The 23,640-nt window shown below is 40.5% G+C and overlaps 1 protein-coding gene across 3 annotated transcripts in view; it reads right to left on the bottom strand.

Annotated features, from left to right (window-relative positions):
• The window catches only part of pbx4 (pre-B-cell leukemia transcription factor 4), a 586,925-nt gene that overhangs the window by 35,625 nt on the left and 527,660 nt on the right, over window positions 1-23,640 (bottom strand). For 2 of the 3 annotated variants that reach the window (XM_072564028.1, XM_072564029.1), the window contains exon 7: window positions 8,646-8,758. The exons of the other annotated variant lie outside the window; for it this stretch is intronic. In XM_072564028.1, coding sequence (XP_072420129.1) covers window positions 8,646-8,758 — 113 coding nt within the window. The remainder of the gene's footprint in view (window positions 1-8,645; window positions 8,759-23,640) is intronic. 3 annotated transcript variants of the gene reach the window in all.

Below are 23,640 nucleotides of genomic sequence, written 5' to 3'. Positions count from 1 at the left end.
CTATAGCTACTTCTTTTAGTTTCCTAGGACACAAGCCATCAGGGCCAAAGGACTTATCTCCCCATAACCCTATTAATTTGTCTAATACTATTTCTTTAGTGATGGTAATGGTTTAATTCTTCCCTTTTTTTTACTATTAGTGGGAACTTTGAAATATCTTCCATTATAACGACTGTTTAACTCCTCTGCCACTTTCAGATCAGCCATGATCTTGTTGAATAGTAGGGCAGTCTCAAGGAGCCTGTTGCTCCTAATTCGTATGTTTCTGTATTCATATGCAAGTGGGCAGGGGAATGTCTATTCATATATGGACTTCAAGATTAAGTCCTTCAGCACAGACTGTGAGCTAAAGTTATATATATTCAAAAATATATAAAATATATTCAAAAGAAGGTACTTCAATGTGACCATATGTAGCTAAAGTTGAAGCTTATGGATTTTTGTTAACCAAAGATAGTAAAGGACCTGGGCAAAGGTGGGTATAAGGAGTTAGGTCACAAATCATTTGAGTTTTCATTGAATGGGGAAACAGGTTTCAGGGGCTTAATGACCTCCTTCAGCATGTTCCTAATATAATTTATATATTCGTGGAAATCATACTTTTAGCTGAAGAAACAAATGCCACTTTTTGCGTAACTGTTTAAACTTTTACCAGTTTATCTTTAATTCAGTGAAATCAGTACTGGAATAATAGCTTCAACCCTTCTGTGCACTTGCCTCTGCCTATCACTGTAACCTTCTTCATCTCAAAAACTCTTAAAATTCCGAACTCTTGTGCACTCCCAATTGCCATCACTCCACTGGTGTCTAAGCTCTGGAATTCCCTAATCTCTGCTTGCTTCTCCTTCTTCCGGATGCTCCTTAAAAGGTACATCTTTGATGGTGCCCTGATTCCACATGCAGCTTGGTGATAATTTTTAAAATAACATTCCAGAGAAGCTTTTTGCTACATTTTACCGTTTTAAAAGATGTTATATAAATGTTAATTGTAGTCATTATCCTTGTGCTTTTTAAATTCATTCACAGTGTGGGTGTTTGTTGCTGGGCCTGCATTTATTGCCCCTCCCCAAATGCTTTTGAGAAGGTGGTGCTGAGCTGCATGTATAAGAGACAAAACGTTTGTGGTGTTTTTAAAGTAATACTTAAGTAATATTTGCTGATTCCAATGATGGATTTATACTGGATACTTTAATAGTCTGCCCTCTTCACAGGACTAGAGATCGAAAAACTGCAGATGCTGGAATCCAAAGTAGATAGACAGAAGCCTGTCTCGCTAGCATCCCAGATGTCCACCTATTTTGAACAACGTGTTTTTCCTCCCTCCATCATCCAGACCACCTCCATTCCCCGTTCCACTGCTCTAAACTCTCCCCAAAGTAATAAAGACAGAGTCCCCCTTGTCCTCACCTACCACCCCACCAGTCTCCACACCTAACGCATCATCCTCAAACACTTCCACCAACTTCAAATAGACCCCACTCCCTCTGCCTTCTGCAAGGACCGTTTACTCCAACAGTCCTTGGATCACGCGACCCTGCCACCAAACTGCCAGGTATCTTCCCCTGCAATCAGAAATGATGCAAAACCTGCCGGTAGACCAGCCACCTCACCTCCATCCAAGGCCCCAAAACATCCTTCCAGGTGAGATAGAGGTTCACCTGCCTCTCTTCCAACTTAGTTTACTGTATCAGGTGCTTCCAATGTGGTCTTCTCTACATCGGGGAGACCAAACATAAACTTAGAGAATGGTTCACCAAGCATCATGGTTGGGCCTGCAGCGGCCGACCGGACCTCCCAGTCACCACCCATTTTAATTCCATCATGACCATCCTTGGCCTTTTCCACTGCCAAAACAAACCACAGTTCCTATTGGAGAAACAACACCTTATCTTCTGCCTGGGCACCCTACAGCCTGGAGGACTTAACATTGAGTTCTCCAATTTCAAATAAACTCCTTTCTCATCCCCTGACTCCTTTCCCAGACCCTCCCCCTCTCTTCCACTGCTCCCTGTCTTCACCTATCCCCACTTCACCACCCTGCCCCCATCTCCCCCTTTATAAGGGTTACACCCAAAACATCGACTCCCGCACCTCCTGATGCTGCCTGGCTTACTGTGTTCTTCCAGCCTCCTGCCTGTCTACTCTTTACAGAACTGGCAGATCTCCTGAGTATTGACAGCATTTTGTTTTGGCGACAGTAGCCTATGACTGTCCAGGCATACCTTAGAGAAACTTAGATACAGGATCCCTCCAGGGCAGCACAGTGGCTAAGTGGTTAGCACTGCTGCCTGACAGTGCTAGAGACATAGGTTTGACCCCAGTCTTAGGGGAGACAGTTTGTGCAAAGCTTGCACGTTCTTCCCATATCTGCACGTGTTTCCTCCAGACATTCCGGTTTCCTCCCATCGTCTGAAAATGCACAGGTTAGATGGATTGACCATAATAAATTGTCCGTAGTATCCAGGGATGTGTAGACTAAACGGATTAGCCCTAGTAAACATGGCGTTATGGGGATAGGGTAGAGGTCCAGGGGAGATGTTCCTTGGAGAGTTGGTGCAGACCTGCTGGGCCAAATGGGCCACACTATAGAAATTCTGAGACAGGAAAGTGAAAAGATGACATTCTTGTGTGAACAATGCTAGGTCCAGAGAAGAAGGCAAGATCGACTACCCTAAGTTACTAAGCCAGAGCACTGGAAAAATAAATGAATACGATATTCTAGTGATTAAGATTACATTTCCCATGAAAACAAGATTAAAGATTTGGCAATTGGCCATCTGTTTACCTTCCCTCCTTCCTGTACTCTGGTGTCAATTTGTTATGCAAATGACGTAGATGAAATCTGACCATGACTAGATGTGTGGAACATGTGTATGTTTGGCGATTGGTATATTAAAAATAATGCAGAGCCCATGTACATGTAGTATAAAATCAATGATCTGTAACAGTTTGTGGAAGAATATGGCTGGCATGGTGGCTCAGTGGTTAGCACTGTTGCTTCACTGCACCAGGGATCTAGGTTTGGTTCCTGCCTTGGCGACCGCCTGTGTAGGTTTGTACATTCTCCTCGTGTCTGCGTGGGTTCCCTTCAGAAGCTCCGGTTTCCACCCACAGTCCAAAGATGTGCAGGTGAATTGGCCATGCTAAATCGCCCATAGTGTTCAGGGATATGTAGTGTTCAGGGATATGTAGATTAGGTGCATTAGTCTGGGATAAATGTAGAGTAGTAGGGGAATGGGTCTGGGTGGATTACTCTTTGGAGGGCTGGTGTGGACTTGTTGGGCCGAAGGGCCTGCTTCCACACTGTAGGGATTCTATAAGAACCATTTTTCCCATGTAAAGAGTGCATCTCTTTTGTATATGCATAAACAAATCGCTGAAGGTTTCAAATGCCTCTAGTTTATTTCCATACTGTATGAGTCAATGACTACTACAAACAGAGTGATAAATTTGATCAGCAATTGCAATTATAAGTAAATTTTATAATGGAGAGATGAGATTAAGTACAGAATATACACCTTTAAAATGAGGATGGAATTATATCTGATTGTGGTACAACTCTCTGCTACCTTCTAATCTCACTTCAGGGGACACTACACTTCGTTCAGTTGATGTCCAGTTTCAAACTGTATTGATTGGTAAATGCCCCTCAGATATTATGATCATGTCAAATTTGTTGCTGACACAGTTTTAATGTAAAGTAACCCTTCTTGGGTTGTATTAAACAAATATATTCAAAAAAAGGTACTTCAATGTGACCAAATGTAGGCATGAGAGGAAGACGGAAGTCCTCACTCACAACTAAGCTGCATCCAAATTTAGGAGCCATTTAAGAGCCGTGAGGTTATGCTGCAGCTCTACAGAGCTCTAGATAGACCACACTTGGAATATTCCGGTCAGTTCTGGTCACCTCATTATAGGAAAGATGTGGAAGCTTTAGAGATGTTGAGAGGAGATTTACCAGGATGCTGTCTGGACTGAAGGGCATGTCTTATGAAGAAAGGTTGAGGGGGCTAGGGTTTTTCTCATTAGAGTGAAGAAGGATGAGACGTGACTTTATAGAGCTATGTAAGATGATGAGAGGCATAGATAGAATGAATAGTCAGAGACATTTTCCTAGGGCAGAAATGACAATCACAAGGGGTCATAATTTTAAGTGATTGAAGAAAGGTTCAGGGAAATGTCAGAGGCAGGTTCTACACACAGAGTGGTGGGTGCGTGGAATGCCCTGTCAATAGTGGTAGTAGAGTCAGATACATTAGAGACATTTAAGCAACCCTTGGATAGGCACATGGATGATAGTAAGTTGGGTTAGTTTGATTTTAGAATAGGATAAAAGGTCGGCACATCATCAAGGCTGAAGGGCCTGTAGTGTGCTGTTCTACGAATTGTGGGTAAGAGTATAATCTGAATTTTAAACTAATCTGTTCAAAATAGTCAATGGATAAGCAAGACAACAAATGTCAGTTTGAAAATGTCAGATGTGAGGAGAAAATAGGAGTCTAGAGATGGAAATTGACACTAATTCAGATTATAATGGATATGTTGGCATACTTAACCTTGCTTTGGAGGAGCCTTTTTTGGACTCAGATAGATAAAGTTAAAAATCACACATCAGGTTCTCATCCAACAGGTTTATTTGAAGGCACTAGCTTTCAAAGTGCTGTTTCTTCATCAGGTAGTTGTGAAGCAGGATCATAAGACACAGAGTTTATAGCAAAAGGTTATAGTGTCATACAGCTGAAATGATATATTGAACAAAACTAGAATAAGCCTTTCATCTTTTTGAATGGGTTTGTTAGTTTCAGTTCTTTGATATGTAAATCCCAGAACTACTTGAAGTCACATTCTCAAGATAGCTTAAGGTTTTAAAACAAAAGGTGCCACCTCAGCTCAGACAATGAATTAAAGATATGAGGTTAAAGTCTGCCTGTATCCCAACCTTGAGTCAGACTGGTTTTATTTCTAAAGTGGAATTTACACACTATTACATGGATTGACCATCTGTATACTGTTTTTTTGAGCAAAATAGGATTATATGCAACTATAGTTCTGCAAAAATAAATTCACCACATAAACTTATGTGTGTGTGTGTGTGTGCAGGAGAGAGAGACACACAAAGTAAGTGTGTGCATTTGAGTATGCATGTGAGTGTGAGCGCATGTGAGAGAGTGTGCTTGCATGTGCAAGCTTGATAAAGTATGTGTGTGGGTGTGATGGGGTGAGAGGGTGCATGAGTGTGAGAGTGGAGGGTGTACGTATATGTGCGTATGAGAGAGCTCATGCATGAGATAGGGTCTGTGTGTGTTTGTACCCACGAGGATGGCCTCAACCGAGCTCATCCCACACTACAGGTGACATCATTGCACTATACACACATCCATACTCTCACACTCACTCATACCCTCTGTCATACACAAGTTCTCTCGCTCATAAGCACACATTCACACCCACGCACACACCCTCTCACAGGCTTATATCCAATCACACTCACACATACTATACCAAGCTTGCACACACACAAGCACACACTATCTCACATGCACTCACACTCACACATACACTCATTGTGTCTCTTTCTTTCCTGCACATACATTATAAGTTTATGTGGTGAATTTATTTTTGCAGAATTATGTTTAGATATACATTCTATTTTGCTCAAAAAAAACATTACCTACAGGCAGTGACTCCATGTAGTATTGTATAAATTCCATTTTAGAAATAGAACCAGTCTGACTCAGTATTGGGATAACGACAGACTTTAACCTCACATCTTTAATTCATTGTCTGAGCTGAGACGGCACGTTTTGTTATAAAATCTTAAGCTATCTTAAGAATGTGATTTCAAAGTAGTTCTGGGATTTACATATCAAAGAACTGAAACTAACAAACCCATTCAAAAACATGAAAGACTTAATCTAGTTTTGTTCAATATATAATTTCAGCCGTATGACACTGCAATCTTTTGCTATAAATGCTGTGTTTTATGATCCTGCTTCACAACCACCTGATGATGAAGCTGCACTTCGAAAGCTAGTGCCTCCAAATAAACCTGTTAGACTATAACCTGGTGTTATGTGATTTATGCTTAACCTTGTCCTTTTCCTTTGTAACTTATCTCCACTAGCAGTGTCCATTATGTGCTTGACATTGTTAGAAGGCTATTGTTAGTGGGTGGCACGGTGGCACTGCTGCCTCACAGTGCCCGAGACCCAGGTTCAATTCCCTCCTCAGGCAACTGACTATGTGGAGTTTGCACGTTCTCCCCGTGTCTGTGTGGGTTTCCTCCGGGTGCTCCGGTTTCCTCCCACAGTCCAAAGATGTGCAGGTCAGGTGAATTGGCCATACTAAATTGCCCGTAGTGTTAGGTAAGTGGTAAGTGTAGGGCCATGGGTGGGTTGTGCTTCGGCGGGTCGGTGTGGACTTGTTGGGCCGAAGGACCTGTTTCCACGCTGTAATGTAATTTGTAATCTGCTATAAAGCCTCAATTATAACCATTTGCTGTCCAACAGATCACTTCCAATGAATGTCAGCAATGTAACCAGTTAATACAGCTGATGCTAGAGAGTGACATGTAAGCAATGAAGTGAAGGACAAATTCTCTGAATGTACATTGAGGTGGATGGTAATTCTCAGTACTTGAGTTCCTCTTCTTCCCACTTGGGCCCATGTAAAATTTCCCACGCAGTCGATTACATGCAAATGAAGTGAAATGTGTTACTTGTGCGCTCAGCAGGGTCCTGCTGAGTCTTCTCAGGAGTCGAGCTATTGGCAAGCCCATAGATCAAACACAAGATTTTTTTCACCTCTCATCCTTCACCCAACAGCCAGGCATTGCCAATGAGTGCACAATGCATCTGCTCTCCAGTACAGACTTGACCACCCTTTCTGAACAGATGAGAGAATTTAACAATCCATGTAGCTCCATGAAAATTCTGCAGAAGTGCACCAAGGGAAGTTTACTAATTTCATTGGGACATCAAAAATACTACTGGAAGTAGGAAATGTCCCAATTTACTTTAAGCCACTGAAGTAGTTTTGGATTGTAGTTGTAATGAAGGAAACTGGCAGACAATTTATGCATAAGTTTCCATAAACAACCACGAAATAAATGGCCAGATAATCTGCCATTTTGATGGAACTGGTTGAGGGATAATTCATGATTGTGAACGCCACTCCTCTTCTTTGAATAAATGCTGCAGGATCTTTGATGTCCAACTGAGAGGGTAGACATTTGCATTTGGAAGTCAGTCTCTGACAGTGGAGCATTGCCTCAATGCAGCAACAAGAATGTAAGCTAATTTTATGTGCATAGATCTCTACAGTGAAACCTGAACCTGCAACACTCCGACATGAAGTTTCCCCAAGATGCCATGAATAAACCATCGACTACCAACTTATATTACTGTACGTAAAAATATTCTTGCCTTAAACGTTAAAAAAACGAGGCTTATACAATTATTGAATTTATGCCTTTAGTTATGCTCCCGATAACTTTATTCTCAGTTTTGAAAATGAGATATAATACAGAAAAGTGTTGGGGAAACTGTAGGAAATAAAAAAGCCTAAATGCAGTGTTGTACGAAGTATTGAGTGTGATTCAAGCTGCAGTACAACATGAGCAGCTTTTCACCAGTCCAACAATGGCAGCAAATATAACAATGACTTTACCAGCACAGGACTCAATTTGACTTTTAAATACATCTCCCAAAGCACCATCATTCCACTTTCAGCCCTTTCCTTTCAAGTTTTAATTTCGTTGTTTGTTCTTTAATATTAATACTTCCTCTCAAGTTGCAACACTGGCACTTTGCAACACAGAAATGGTCTGTGTCGATGTTTTGGTTAACCCACCACTTCTATTTAAAGGTCAAGGAATTCAGTAGCTCTCACACACTTAGAGAAGCTCAATTTCAAAATTTCCACATCACTGTTACATAAACCCAGGAGCTCTGATCAAGAACGAAATTCTTTCATGTTCTCTGATCATGATGTATCGGTCTGGGGCAGTTGTACTGCACTCTCACAAGAATGACCAGTCTTTGCCTGTGAGCTCATTCAGACAAATCAGCCATGGGAAGAACTCGATCCTCACAAGTCACTAACTCACAATCTCGTTAGCAGGAAACGGACTGGTGTATTTCTCAACAGCTTGGTAACACTAAAGCCAATTATAGCTGTTATGAATGCCCAGCGCAAACCATTTTCAAACCTGAATCCTCAAACTGATGGAGACTATCCGCATACTATTATGTAGTGGCATTATCAAAATGTGGGAAGGCACACTCAGATGATAATTCCAATTAAATCTATTGCTGCATTATGGTGTTGAGTAGCAGATGAAACATGACAGATTTAAGCCTCCTAATCCTACATTATAAAACATCTACAACTGACACTTCCTCGAATGAAACTGATCACATCATGTCTTCTAAGGAAGAGAGCACTGTGACATTAGGAGGACCACATACTCAAGAATCCCATGTGGCAATGACTATTACTCAGTTGGTATTTGTTGACATTGACTATTCAGGTCTCACAAAGTCATTGGTTAGGCTCTAGCCATCTATGAAGCTTCCTCTTTGTGGGAGTGGTTTATTATTCTAACCTCTTTGAAATGTCCAAACGAATCATCCTATGCCTACCTGTGACTGCACGTTAGCTCCAACTTGAGAACCCTGGTAAGAATCCCCATTCAGTGACTGCATGTTCATGAATAAGTCTCCAGAGTTTGGCATGTTAAAAGAACCAGAAGAACCTGGAAAGGAAACAGTCAGGCACCTGAATCACGCACAGATTGCATACAGTAAGCCCCCCTTGAGCCAAGCACTGAGACAAGCTGAAAGTGCCAACAGAAAGGGGTTAGTTGAGAACAAAGCTGCATGCACTCAAAATTCTCAGATTAAACCTTTCAGAATGCTCATAATAGCCTTTACATCATCACATGCATTATACAACCTGGAAGGTTCATTTTTGTTTGCTTATTCATTTACAAAATGGACAGCAGGAGTGATTGGACTTAATTGTGTAGACAGCATCAATACTGAGGTGAGTGCATTTTGGAAAACATTTTAAAAGTCAAAGCATCATGCAAAATTAGTAGGTCTAGGATGAGAATGAAATGATCACACAATACACCTGAACCATGCATCTCTGTTGTCAGCACCAGGTTGGTATGGGTCCCCTCTAATTCTAATCCACTGCTATCTGTAAGGTTGTGCATAATGTCATTGCGTTTAGTACAAGAAGCCTGGACCATAGAAAAACACCCAAAAAGGCCAAAGCTGGATCAACATATTTTACTAACTTGTTGCAAGAATCTATTTCAGTCTGTGCATTATTGATGGTATGCCCACTTTCATTTTCACAAAAGCTTGCTAAAGATGGAATATTTATAGGCTGCAGATTAAAATCTGTTCCCACAGATAATCAGCCAATAAGGAAATTGAAAGGATCTTCGAGCTCAGTTATGAGTTGTGCTCAAAGTTAAACATCTGAAATAGAACTAGCCAAGTAGGCACCAGCAACTGATTACTCTCAAACTGATGTGAATTTGAGAACCACTAACAGCTAGTTTAAACAGTAAGCCCATCTACAAAGGCTAAAGAAGGAAATACATAATTGAATGTATGATAATCACTAACTCAAATGGTTGCAACCACATGGTGCACCAGACAGAGGAGGAAATAGTTAACATCAAGTAGCCCAACAGATCTAGACATGGATGTCTCAGATGCAAAGTTCTGATAAAAGCATGGTTTGTACAGCGCTTGCATAGCACTCAGCTGTCAATGTAGCAGGAACACATTTGTATCTTCCGCAAATAAGTTCCCAAGCAGCAATAACGTGTAGATATGTCTCACAATAGAAATAAAATGGCAAGGGTGACACTTTGCCAATTCAAAACAACACTCTCACATACTGAATGAAATAAATGCCTTGCACCTGACTTAAGCATGGCACAAGTTCCACAACAATGGCAACATATGGGATTGATGGCAGAAAACAAAAAATGCTGGAAATCACAGCAGGTCAGGCAGCATCTGTGGGGAGAGAGCAAGCCAATGCTTCACGTCTAGATGACTCTTCATCTGAGTCCAGCTCTGATGAAGAGTCACCCAGACTCGAAACATTAGCTTGCTGTCTCTCCATGGATGCTATCTGACTTGTTCTGATCTCCAGCAATTTTTGCTTTTAGTACATATTCTAACATCTGCAGTAACTTGCTCCTATGTTAGGATTGATGAATGGAGCAACAAAATATAGGACAAAGTGGTTCATAATTCCAACACTCTTTGAGCACCAACTTCCATGTTGCATTATTAGAAGCATTACTTTCTCCTCAGTCATTTTTACCTTCTTACTCTGGCAAAAGCCCAAAATTAGCCCTCACGGTGATATAAGTGAATGCTCCTTTAGTATTTAAAAGTCTATCAATCTATCTTGGACATGCTAACATGCACAGCTCTCTGGAAACAAAAGTGAGAATACTGGCTTGAATTAACATGATGCTTTCCCTGGCTGCTTGCAATTTTTCACAGATGCTTTACTGTCAATCTAGCACTAATTTTTGGTCACCTCCTTGTGGAAGAAGCAACCTTTTCCGCATTCAGCTGCCAAATTACTGTCTTGTGGTTTAGTGGTAGTAACCCAAGCCATAGGCCAGCTGGTCAGGGTTCGAGTCCTACCCCCTCCAATGGTGTACCATAATAAGTCTGAACAGGTTGATTAAAAATACATTTCTTACAAGAGCCAAATTGGCTGACTGCACAAACCTAATGAATGGGTTGCCTCTTCATGCTGTTGCTATTGCTAAATGGATATGATTTCAGATATACACCATGGTGGCTTGGAAGCAGGTAATGCCACAAGAACAGAGGGCAATGGTCACCTTGTTAACCATCAACACTCCAAATCCCTATATTTAAGGTGGCAGCAAATCCCCCTGAATCTTGGCTCTGAAAGTTTCTTCCTCATAAACTTGAATTTTATAAAGCTAGCTTTAGGATTAAACCTCGGCACAACATCGTGGGCCAAAGAGCCTGTTCTGTGCTGTACTTTTCTATGTTCTATGTTCATTCCTCAGTCATTGTTCAGGGAGCTGTGCCTGTGCCTGGGGATGTAATGAGAAGCATAGCAACATATCTTCCAACACTCTGGCCACTCTCTCTGCTTATGCTCATTTTGTTTCTACTGGAGTACTGTGAGAGACTGTCAGCAATTTCTGGAATTTGGTGAGTAGAATCCTTGACAGTTTTTCTTTGAAACCAATCTCATGTATATTACTAACCACATACAAATGGCAAAATAATTGTAAAGTATAAAGAACTTGTCCAAAAGCTTTAAGATGTATTTAGTTACATTATCCTCAGAAAACACGGACTGCTTTTCACCTATTTATCAGTAATTCACCGGATAGGTTACATTGAAAGCAGTAACGTAATCCTCTTAACCTATAACAGTCAATGACGTTCCTTAATCTATCTTTGTTCAAACTAGAAACTCTGTGCCTCAACCATAAAAAAACTGAATATGCAGCAATTTCCTAGATTCCAACGTGCAAGGCACAGGATAACCTTTCTGATTAGTTTGTTGCAAAAAAACTTAGGGCACTGTATTTAATTAACAATTGAGTGGCAATAATGATAAGGTTTATATTTTTAATGCCATTTACTTCCTAGTTTGGTTGAGAAAATGCTAAATCCATGAATAATTCTGCAGCAATTTGAATACTGGAAATGAGCAAAGTAATAAATCAGGGAATTGTTCCTCAGTTGTCAATTGGCATGTTTTACAAGTTTAAAACTTGTGAAAACAGCTTCAAATGTAATATCCAAAGTTTACCTGTGGAATGTTGCTCCTGCAATATATGGGAAATCAGGGACACTTCCATGTCTATGGGTCTATGTTGCAGCTCCAGATTTGCTATATAGAGAGTTAGGGATGGACTCACTATGGAACATCCATGATGCTGAGAATGTTGTGGATAGCACCAATAAGGGATACACAGACCCAGAGGAGTTGGGTGACCACCAAGAAAACAAGTTAGCATGGAAGCCAGCGCAGGAGTCCGCTGTGGCCATTCCTCTCTCAAACAGGTAAATCATTCTGGAAACTGTTAGTGGGATGGCCTCTCAGGGGAAAACAGCAACAGCAGCAGCCCAATCAGTGGCACCATGACTAACTATTGTATAACAGGATGATTATTGAAGTGTAGGTGAGTAGTAGTGGTAAGGACTCTATAGTCAGGAGTACAGATAACAATTTCTGTGACTGTAAACAACACACAGAATGGTGTGTTGCCTGCCTGGTGCGAGGCTCAAGGATATAAATGAGTGGGCACAGGATATTCTGAAGGAGGGTGAGCAACCATTATCCATATTGATACTAATGACATAAGCAGAAACAAAGATGATGGCCCTGAAAAGGGATTTCAAGGAGATACGTGGGAATTTGCAAAGCAGAATGTCTAGAGTTGTAATCTTAGGATTACTTCCTGTGTCACCTTCCAGTAAGACTAGGAATAGGAAGATAGTACAGTTAAAAATATGGCTAAAGAGCTGGTCTAGGCGGGAATCTTCAGGTAAATGGATCATTGAGATAACTTCCAGAGCTGCACAAGGATAGGTTACATTTAGCCTGGATAGGCACCAATATCATGACAGGGAAGGTTGCTAGTGCCAATCAGGAGGGTTTAAACTGGGGGAATGGGTTGGGTTTAGTGCTGGGGGAATGGGTTGGGGTGTGGGGGTGGGGGTGGGTGCTTGGGAGTCAGAGCAGTAGCTCAGCAAGGAAAATGACAGGAGGAGTCAGGGACTAAGGCCAGTAAGTCTAAGGGGAAGAACCTGGCATTGGTTACTCAACATGGACTGATGGTCTGAGGTCTATTTGTTTTAATGGGAGGAGTATAACAGGTAAAGATAATGAACTTAGAACTTGAATTAAAATATATAACATCATTTTGTAGCTATTACAGACACTTGGTTGAGAGAGGGACAAGGCTAACAGCTTAACATTCCAGGATTTAGATGCTTCAAGCATGATAGAGAGGGAAGTGAAAAAAAAGTGGGAGAGTTGCATTACTGATAAGGGAGAATCTTACAGCTGTACTGAGATAGGACACTTGGAGGACACATCCAGTGAGGCCAAAGAAGTAGAGTTCAGGAATAAGAAGGGTGTAAACAGTTTGATGGGATAGTACTACAGGTCTTCCCATAGCCAACGGGTGATAGAGGTACAATATGCAAACAGATTAGGAAAAAATGTACAATCAGCAGGATAGGGGTTGGATGTGGGTGGGATGAGCTGAATGGCCTGCTTCCACACAGTAGGAAGGGGAATGCTAACAACCACAACATGAGGCAGGAACCAGACTATATAGATTGGGGGCAGCTGGTGGAGGGTAAATCCACATCTGGCCTGTGGTAATCTTTTAAAAACCAGCTGATTAGAGTCCAGGATCAGCATGTTCCTGTGTAAATGAAAGATAAGGCTGCCAAGATGCAGGAAACTTTATTGACAACAGAAATTGAGAGCTCAGTCAAAAAGAATAAGGAAGCATAAGTAAAGTTTAGGAAACTGAAGACAGACAGAGCTCTCAAAGAACACAAAGATAGCAGGAAAGAAATCAAACAAGGAATTAGGAGGGTTTAAAACAGGCTATAAAATGTATTCGGCAAGTAGGTTTAAGGAAAATCCTAGCAGGAGCAAGAAGGTAGTTTGGTATAGGTTAAAAGGAGGGATTTATTCATGGAGCTGGATGAAATAGTCAATGGCCTTAATGAATACTTTGCATCAGCATTCACAAAGGAGAAGGACATAGTGAATAGTGAATCTTGGGAGGGGTATGTTGATATTCTAGAGCACTTCAATATTAAAAAAAAGAGGTGTTGGGTGTTTTGAAAAGTATTAAGGTAGACAAGTCCCCAGGACCAGATGGGATCTATATGTACAAGGTCCCTCATGGCAGGCTGATACAAAAGGTGAAATTACATGGGATCTGCTAAGATGGATACAGAACTGGCTTAGTCAGATGTTATGGGCCAGGCCAGACCCCTCAAAGTATTTCAAAAAGCAGGTGTAAAGTGAGTATTCCAGAAGAGAATCAGCTGGTCAAACCACTTAGTTTTGAATGAAACAAAATTTATTTAAAATATTACTGAATGAAGCACAAAGAACAGAAAACAGAATAATGAATAACTTATCCAATCCAAAAACCCCACAGATCATCCTACTTAATAATGCTGTTCCAAAATACTTGCAACAGTCCCCATAAACACTCCTTGGCACAGAAAGTTCAAATCAAGCATAGAATAGAAGTCAGAGAGAGAGTACCAGCCTACACCTACTTCTGGGTCCAGCAGCTTTTTCTCATATACACTGCTTTAAAAAAAACAAACCAGAGAAAAGCTGAGCTGGGAGAACTGGCCACTCCCTTTTCATTATACATGTTTTTTTTAACTTGAAAGCCTTCTGCCTGAGGCAGTAACTGCTAACTATTATCAAACCGGCCCTAAAACCTTTCAACCAACAGACTTTTGGAGTCTGTGTCATTTACAATCGCTGAAAAAAAAAGCCAAAGACTGCATAAGCTTGGTAAAGGAGCAGCTTCATCACACGTAGAAGACTGAATCAGTGGAAGGATGTTTTTCTGACTGGAGATCTGTGACCAATGATGTTCCACAGGAATCCCTGTTGTTTAATGTATAAATAATTTTGAGAAGAATGTAGGTGGCCTGATTTCTTTCCGGATGACACAAAGATTGGGGGAACTGCAGATAGTGAGGAGGATTGAAGACTTGGGTGGGAAAATGGTAGATTGAGCTTAATCCAGACAAATATAAGGTGATTCATTTTGGAAGATTTAATGCAGAAAATATGCAAAAAATAGCACAACCCTTAGTCACATCAATATACACAGGAATCTAACATACATGCCCACAGTTCCCTGAAAGTGGCAACACAAATGGATAAGCTGGTCAAGAAGGCATATGGCATGCTTGTCTTCATCACATAGGGAATAGAGTAAACAATTTGCCAAGTCATACTGCAACTGTACAGAACTTTAATTAAGCCACACTTGGGATATTGTGTACAGTTCTAGTCACCACCAAAAGTAAATAGAGACTTTGGAGAGAGTGCAGAAATGGTTTAACAGGACATTGCCTGGTTTGGCAGGTATTAGCTGTTAAGAGAGATTGGACAAATTTGGTTTGTTTTCACTCAAACGTCAAAGGATAAGGGGCGGCATGACAGAAGTTTACAAAATTATGAGAGGCATGTAAGATTGGAGAGTTCAAGACTTTCACCCAGAATAGAAATATTAATTACTTTAAGATAAAAGGAAGAAAGTTTAAAGGAGATGTGAAAGACAAGTTTTTTTCTACACAGAGCGGTAAGTGCCTAGAATGTTCTACCAGAAGAGATGGTGGAGACAGATACAACAACAACATTTAAGAGACATCCTTGGGGATCCAAGATGGCGGCGATCTAAATGCATCACAACTCAGGCGAAGTGGTGCTTTTACCTTCCCCAGCTAAGCTACCTTTAAAAAAATCAATAGTTTAATATTAGTAGAAGTGCTACATACCTTTTTTTTAGTAAGGAAAGATGACTAGAGGCAAAGGACAGAATAAATTGCAACAGGCAGGATACTCCCCTTCAGCATCGGACAAGCCCACAGCTGCAGCTGTGGCCTCCCCCGCAATCCCGACGGATTCACCTATGCAAGAAAGCCTGGCTGCGGAGATCACAAAACTCCGGGAGATGATTGGGGCATCGATTTTAGAGAGTCACGCCAGGTTGCAACCGATCTCACCATGCTGCAGAAGCATGAGCAGGAGTTGCAAAGTCTTGGGAAGCAAGTGGAGAAGGTTGAGCAGTGGACAGTGATATCAGAGACCATGGTGAGACATATTCAGGCCCTAAAGAAACCTTCGTATAATATGTTGATGAACTTGAAAATCGAGGTAGAAGAAAAAACATCCACGTGATCAGACTGCCGGAGCGAGAGGAAGGTGAACAGCTAACCAATTTCTTTGAAGAATAGCTGCCACGATTTCTGGGTTGGGAGGCTGAGACAGGCTGGATGCAGATTGAGAGAGCTCACTGGGTGGCGGTGTACTGGCCCAGTTCGGGCCAGGGTCCCTGCCCATTCCTAGTGCGATTCCAGACCTAGAGGGACAGACAAAAGGTAATGGAAGCCCCCAGATTGCTAGGAAAGGATCCACAGGCCCTGATTTATAAAGAATCAAAGATTATATTTTTTCAGGACTTTTCTGTGACCATGATCTGCAAGAGGAAGTCCTTTGATGAGGTGAAGAAGAGACTGAGGGATGTGGATGTTCTGTATTCTATCAGGTACTCCGCTTTAATCACGCAGGGTCCATGCATATATTTGACTCCTCAGAAAAAAACAAAGAACTTTCTGGACACTTTGAGATAGACCGGATGCTCCAATAAATATGGCAATAATGATTCTCTTTTGTTTTCCTTTTTGTTTTTCTCTACCTTCTGTACTTCTCCTTTTTTCTCTATTATTTTATTACAGAAAGTGATGTTTTTTTTTGCCAGTCAAGAGAAAAAAGTACTCTCGAGTCTCAGGAAGGAGGGGTTGATGTTGCCTTGTTGCAAGAAACCCATTTTAATGATAAGGAGCACTTAAAGTTACAGCAGGATGGGTTTGATCAGGTTTTTTTTCAATCCTTTAACACTAAGAGCAGAGGGGTGGCCATACTTGCCCAGAAGTGCCTCCCATTTAAGCTATTAGATCAAGTTAAAGACGAATATGGGCGGTTTGTAATTCTTAAAGCTTTAATTTATGGTGAACAGTATGGTATTCTAAATGTTTATTGTCCCCTGGCACACCCCCTCAAATTCCTGACTGATGTACTTTCTAAGTTGATTGCCCTCGACACAATATCATAGGGGGAGATTTTAATTGCCTCATGGGTCCCATAGTGGATATAATGCCTTAAGGTCCACCAAATGTCTCTCCACAATCCAAGCAATTGGTTGATTTATGTGTGAAATTGGGGCTGGTGGACATTTAGAGATGTCTTCACCCTATGGGTAGGGACTTCATCTTTTTCTCTAATCCATACAAGTCTCATACCAGGATTGACCTTTCTCTTAGCAGGTTCGGCTTTTCTGGATTCGGTGATGTCCTGTAAAATTGGAAACATAGCCATTTCCGATCATGTGGCAGTGTATTTGGAGGTTGAAATTAAAGGCAATGGAACAGGTTCCTGGCATTGGCAGTTGGAATCTTTTACATTCAAGGACAATATGTTTGTTGAGTACTTCTTGAGCGAGTGCAAAGCATTCTTGGCTATCAATTTGAGTACAGCTAGTAACCCATCCATACTCTGGGAGACTACTAAGGTCAATGCTAGGGGGATAGTTATCTCTTATTCGGCAAGCCGAAAGAGACAGAAGGAAGAGCAGCAATGTTTGCTCGAGGAATGGTTGAAGGCAGCCGAGACAGTATATTTTGATTGGCTATCAATGGCTAAATTGCAGCAAGTCATTGCCCTCCGGGTTGTTTTGAACTCCATGCTCACTCAAACAGCAAAGACAGAACTCTTCCGCGAAACAAAGGCTGTTTGACATGGTGAAAGGCCAGACCTGTCATATCTGGCCAGGAAAAAGATTGCCCTCCTATCCATTACATGAATTAGAGAAGGCACTGTGACTCATACGAGTGATTCTAAAATCGATGTAGCATTTCAGAGTTACTCTGAGCTATATTGGTCAGAATGCTGCGAGGATCGGTGGGCTAAGAATGGAAGCTGTTTTTAAGAACCTGGACCTTCCAGGTGTGACCTCAGAACAGGCGTTTCTTTTTAATGTCCCCCTTGACAGCGCAAGAGATACAGGAGGCAGTAAGACAGCTCCAAAGTGTGAAGGCACCCGGCCCTGATGGTGTGCTGAGTGAATTCTACAAAGAATTTATAAACATCCTGTCAGGGCCAATGCTGGACATGTACAACTATTCGTATAGTCGTGACTACCTCCCGCCATCCCTGAGAGAGACATCTCTCTCATTCTCAAGAAAGGGAAGACCCCAGAGGACTGTGCTTCATGCAGGCCCATTTCGTCGTTAAATTTCGATTCAAAAATTTTATCCAAAACACTTGCTTTGAGATTGGAGAAGGTGTTGCCCTCTATTGTTAAGGAAGACCAGATAGTTTTTATGAAGGACAATAGGTCCTCCAATAATATTAGAAGATTACTGAATATGGTCCACATGTGTCAACAACGATCGATTCAGGGTTTGGTGATCGCATTAGAGACAGAGAAGGCATTCGATTGGGTGGAGTGGCCACACTTTTTTTATACACTGGAACAGTTTGAGCTAGGTGACGTCTTTGTCAGCTGGGTGGAGGTCCTGTATAGTGACTCTTTGGCTACGGATCTCACCAGTGGTGTAAGATCCAGTAATTTCAGTATTGGTAGGGGCATCAAGGGGCACAGAAGATTACATTGTTAGGGGATGATGTTCTCCTCTTCTTATCAAAAGCAGCAGTTTCTGTACCCCACTTAATACAATATATTAATTTATTTGGTACATTTTTGGGATATAAGATCAATTTTGCAAAATCAGAGGCTATGTCCGTGGCGGGGTCTTAAGGGAATATCTGATATAGAAGGTGAGTTCTGATTCCCCTTTAAAGGGTCGCTGGGAGGTTTTCTTAGGCATTTTTGTTACTCCCACCTTTGATCAATTATTTAAGGCTAATTTTGCTCATTTGCTTAACAAAATTAGATAAGGCCTTCAAAGATGGGAGGCCCATCCAATTTCCTGGTTAGGTCAAATAGCCATTACCAAAATAAATATCCTTCCTCATCTGTTATATCCCATGCGAATGCTCCCTCTGTAATACCAACTAAGCTCCCTTCTGTCCTTCGTGAGTGACAGGGCTTGTGAGGACCCAAAATCAATATGGTTGGATATCGAGGCCTCCCAGGCAAAGTGTCCCCTTACTTGTCTGTTGTTTATAGATAAGGTGAGGACAGTTATGGAATACTGTTGGAATCCAATCATTATTAATACGGTCAAAGCATAGAAAGCAAATCAACAGAGCAAGGGCAATTTATCTAAAACCTCCTTTCCTACCCCTATAGTTGGTACGCCAGGATTTCAGCCATGGATGACAGACCCTGGATTCAAACTGTGGGCAACTAAGGGAGTCTCCTATTTGGGAGACCTGTTTGAGGGAGAAGTCATAATGTCCTTCGACCAAATGTGCCGCAAGAGATCCTTTTTGTTACTCTCAGGTTAGGGACTTCATCCAAAAAACGCTTTTGAACAACCCTTACAAGTCTGATACAGAGAGGAGAGTGCTTTATGCCACAAGCACTCTCTCAGTTAGTACTCTCTACTGGTGTGCAGTGCCTTGAACAACATTGAGCAATTATGTGAGTTCTGGGATCAAGAGTTGAAAGTGGAGATTCCCTCAGAGACATGGGAAGACATTTGGGAGAATGCGATAAAGATCTCAATCTGTAACAGGATACACGATACGCAGTTAAAGGTTCTTCATAGGGTTCATTTGGCCCCAGATCATCTTGCAAAATTCAAAAAAAGGAGCATCTCCAATGTGCCCCAAGTGCAAAATAAGCATAGTACCCTCACTCAATGTTTGTGGTCATGCCACAAACTTCATAGGTACTGGAGTGCTGTAGCAGGAGTAATAGAGAGGGTCCTGGAGACCGCAGTTAAGGTAGGCCTGGTCTCTCTGCTCTTGGATCCGCCGAATTTATCTTCCTTAGAACGTATATGGGAAAAAGCTATTTAACATTCTCACTTACTGCACGAGGAAGAACATTTTGATAAGCTGGGTGTCTGAGCACCCTCTGGGTCTATTGTGGTGGCACAAGTTAATTATGGAACACATCCCTTTGGATTTCCTCACAAACATGGTGCATCATAAAACAGAACTTTTTTATAAGACATGGCAGCCCATTTTGAATAACCTGGAAGCAGACTTGTCTGCCATTTTAATTAGGGCATTTGTTTAGCCAGGATGATTAGGTTTAGTGAGTCTTGTGCCCTGGGAGAAAGAATACCAAATAAACATGGTAAACACATAATAATTAGTGCTCCTGAAGGGGGGGGGGGGAGCCTCGGAGTGGTTGCGCTGAGTGGCACTATTTATTTATTTGTTTATTGATTTGTAGTGAGTGCAGTTTTGATTTGTTTTGTAGAGTAAGGTAGTAGTTAATTCCTTGTAATGGTTGTTATAATTTTGTTATAATTTTAAATTGTTATACTTTTGTAATTTTATAATTTTGTAAAGAAAATAATTTGTGAATAAAAATATTTTTAAAAATATGGCATCCTGACAGATATATGAATAGACAGGGAATAGAGGAATTCGGACCAGATAGAGGCAAAAGATTTTTAGTTTGCTAAAGTATCATGTGTAGCAAAGTTGTGATGGGCTGTCTTGTTCATTGTTCTTTAAGGTAAGTACTATATGAATAACAGCACTCCTGTCTATGCGTTCCCCTCCAAACCACACATCATTCTGACTTGGAACTTTATCTCCATTCCTTCAGTGTTGCTGGGGCCAAAATCATTGAACTCCTTTCCTAATAGCATCATGGGTGTCCCTACAGTCCTAGGAAGGTTCAAGAAGGCAGCTCAACACCACATTCTCAAGGGCAATTAGAGATGGATAATGAATACTGCCTTAGCTAGCTATGCATACATACTTTGAATAAAACTTTTTTAAAAATCAGGTGGTATGTCTCAGGTACAATCTGTGAGTTTTTTTAAACTGTTAATGAATAAAGAGATTGCAATACTTCATAAGAGCTGTAAGTTTAAAGTTCATATTGTATACTTTTATTTTTATTTAAGTAGGAGGAGAATTTAGCATTAGTCTTCTTAAATTAATTCTGTCCCAACCCATTTCCCTGTGTGGTAACAATAAGCAACACCACCACAAACAGATAAAACACTCACAATGTAGGGACAGTGTTGACAGGGGACACTTCTACATAACAAGTGGCCATCATAGTGTGTATTTTCCAAATGAATACATTTTTTATTCAGGAAACAGATTGTTTTGGAAGATGCAACCACACTCTGGTACTTTTCCAAAAGGATGTATTTATAATAAAATAATTTTCTTCTCAATTTTCTAACTATTATGATCAATTATGATCATGGCCATTTTCAGATTGTCTCTTTTAGGGAAGCTTATAAAACCTTGCTGTTTGTTCCTTGGCACTTGTTTCACTCCATGCTTTACTTGAGAAGTCTCTGATGGTTTTCAGGTGCAGATTTATCTGTACTAATAAAGTTACAGTGTTTTCCTCCCAAAGAACTCAACTAATATGCACATTGCCTTTTGGCGCTAGTTGTTTCAATTTTAGTGAATTCTACCCAATAAAGTAGAGTGGCATGAAATGGGAGCGCTACAATGTTATTGGTTAATTACTTTGGGCAGCTCTTAAAAGTTAAATTTCCCTATCTCATAATAATTACAAACTCAAACTAACATGGAGGAAGTATCATTGAAATATAAATGAAATCTCTGTACACTAATAAAGACACTGTGATTCAATGTAAAACATATACTAAAGTTTGAGGTGATTCAATGGCTCAATAGTGAAAATAGTCAGTAGCTGCATCATTAGATTAGGTATCCAATTCCTGAGGAAAAATGGATGAGGACTGGTTTGGTTCAGTTGCAAAGTACAGCTTTAGCACAGGTGAGGACCATGACAGTTGGGACTGAATTGTGCTAGGAGAGGAGTCACGCAAGATCTGATATTAAAATAAATCTGATGTGCTATGTTTCTCAAAATTGGAAAATTAAAGTTAAATAGCATAGTAATTCAGGTGAGTTACACATTGAAGAATCCCTGTATCTGGTGTTGAGGAAAATCCATTCTTTGTACCAATATGTAGTGTTAAGGAAGATCCGCTCTCTGTATTAATATCTGGCGTCAAGGAAGATTCCTCTGTATTTGGTTCAGCTGAAAAGTTTGTAATGTTTGAAGTAAAGAAGACTAATTAAACTCTGTGACAAAGGGAGCTCGAGTTTTTATAAATAGTTGTTTTCATAGCATGCAAGTAGAATTACGATGTAGTAATTATCACATTTTTCTGCTTAAAATGCAGATAACTAAGTATTAGGGATGCTTTGTGGGGATCCAGAGTTTGAAATGTTTTCCCCATGAGCTCTAATTCATAACCTACGGACAGCAAACTCCGCTGATAGGAGACTGTTCTGCAGCACCTATGAATGAATCATGGTTTCAAAATTAAACTACTTGAAAAGCCTAGGCAGTGAAGGCATGCAGCAAGGTACATAAGGATTTGCAAATTAGCAAATGCTCCCCAATAATCAATAAAGGAACAGAACAAAACAAGAACAAAGCCTATTAAATTAATGGTTTTTCAAACTAAATGACGAAGCTTAAGAAAAGAAATCCTGCAATGTTGTATCCCAGTCAGCAGAAAAGCATTGAACAACAAGAAAGAACAGGAAACTTCAACAAGTGTCAACAGATCTGAACTGCAGTCAGTGGCATTGATTTTATTTGGCTGTATAACTCTGTTAATATGACCTGCTCATGAAGCACTGGAGGGTATCATGTTGGAGTTGCCTGACAAATGTCAGGACAGATGATATCTATGGCCCATGTACAAAAGAGACATTGGTTGGCTGACTTGTGTTGCGAAGTTATACCAACAGTGTGGGTTCAATTCCCATACTGGTTGAGGTTACCATAAAGGATTCTTCTTCTTAATCTCTTCCTTTGCTTGAGGTGTGGTGACCCTCAGATTTCATCACTCTTTTATCTCTAATAAGAGTACACCCCTCTGGGACTATGGTGACTTTATCTTTACCTTTCATGGTGAAGGAGGTTATTACACTTGTTGTATTTCACTTCTCTTCTACATTTCTCAAATAATGACAATTTTTCATACTTGTTAGCTCAGATCATTTAATTCACTGAGTAGGGAACTATAGTTTGTGCTTCATTTTCTGCCCAAATAAAAAAAATCAATAGAAAATTGAAGAGTGGACTGAACAAATTCCAAGGTAGTGATATCCACTAATACCACAACAGGAGATAGATTCAATAATCACTTCCACAGCTGAACCCATCCAAGTTCCTGTTACCAATTATTTCAGTAGGAAAGACTTCCAGACAGCCCCTAAATATGAGTTTCATCAGATAAATCACAATATAAAATCAATAAAATGTACTAACACAGAATATATACATCACTTTATGTGAACATGATGGTGACTCAATTTTTATTATTGACTAAGCTTTTTGGTACATTATATTAGATGCAGTCACCAAGCAGTAGATAATAAATAAACTCACTTCATAATCCAGAAATTAAACTCATAATATTACTTGGCCAATGGTCACAAAAGTACATACAACAGTTTACTTCACGCGACATATGTAGCTTAAGTATCTTCACAATATCACTCAATGAAATATTCTTGTGTGTTTAATATCAGAATTTTTTTTTTAAAAAGTACCTGGGTACAAACACAGGAGTTCTGGATTGGACAGAACTTTAATGTGGGGCAAATACACAACTGCGGACCATTTCAGCTAGTACTCAGAGGAACATTTCTAAGTAATGCGACACAGGCCAG

Source organism: Chiloscyllium punctatum, chromosome 46, assembly GCF_047496795.1.
Source record: "Chiloscyllium punctatum isolate Juve2018m chromosome 46, sChiPun1.3, whole genome shotgun sequence".
NCBI lineage: Eukaryota > Metazoa > Chordata > Chondrichthyes > Orectolobiformes > Hemiscylliidae > Chiloscyllium > Chiloscyllium punctatum.
This window is presented reverse-complemented; position numbering and strand designations above follow the sequence as displayed.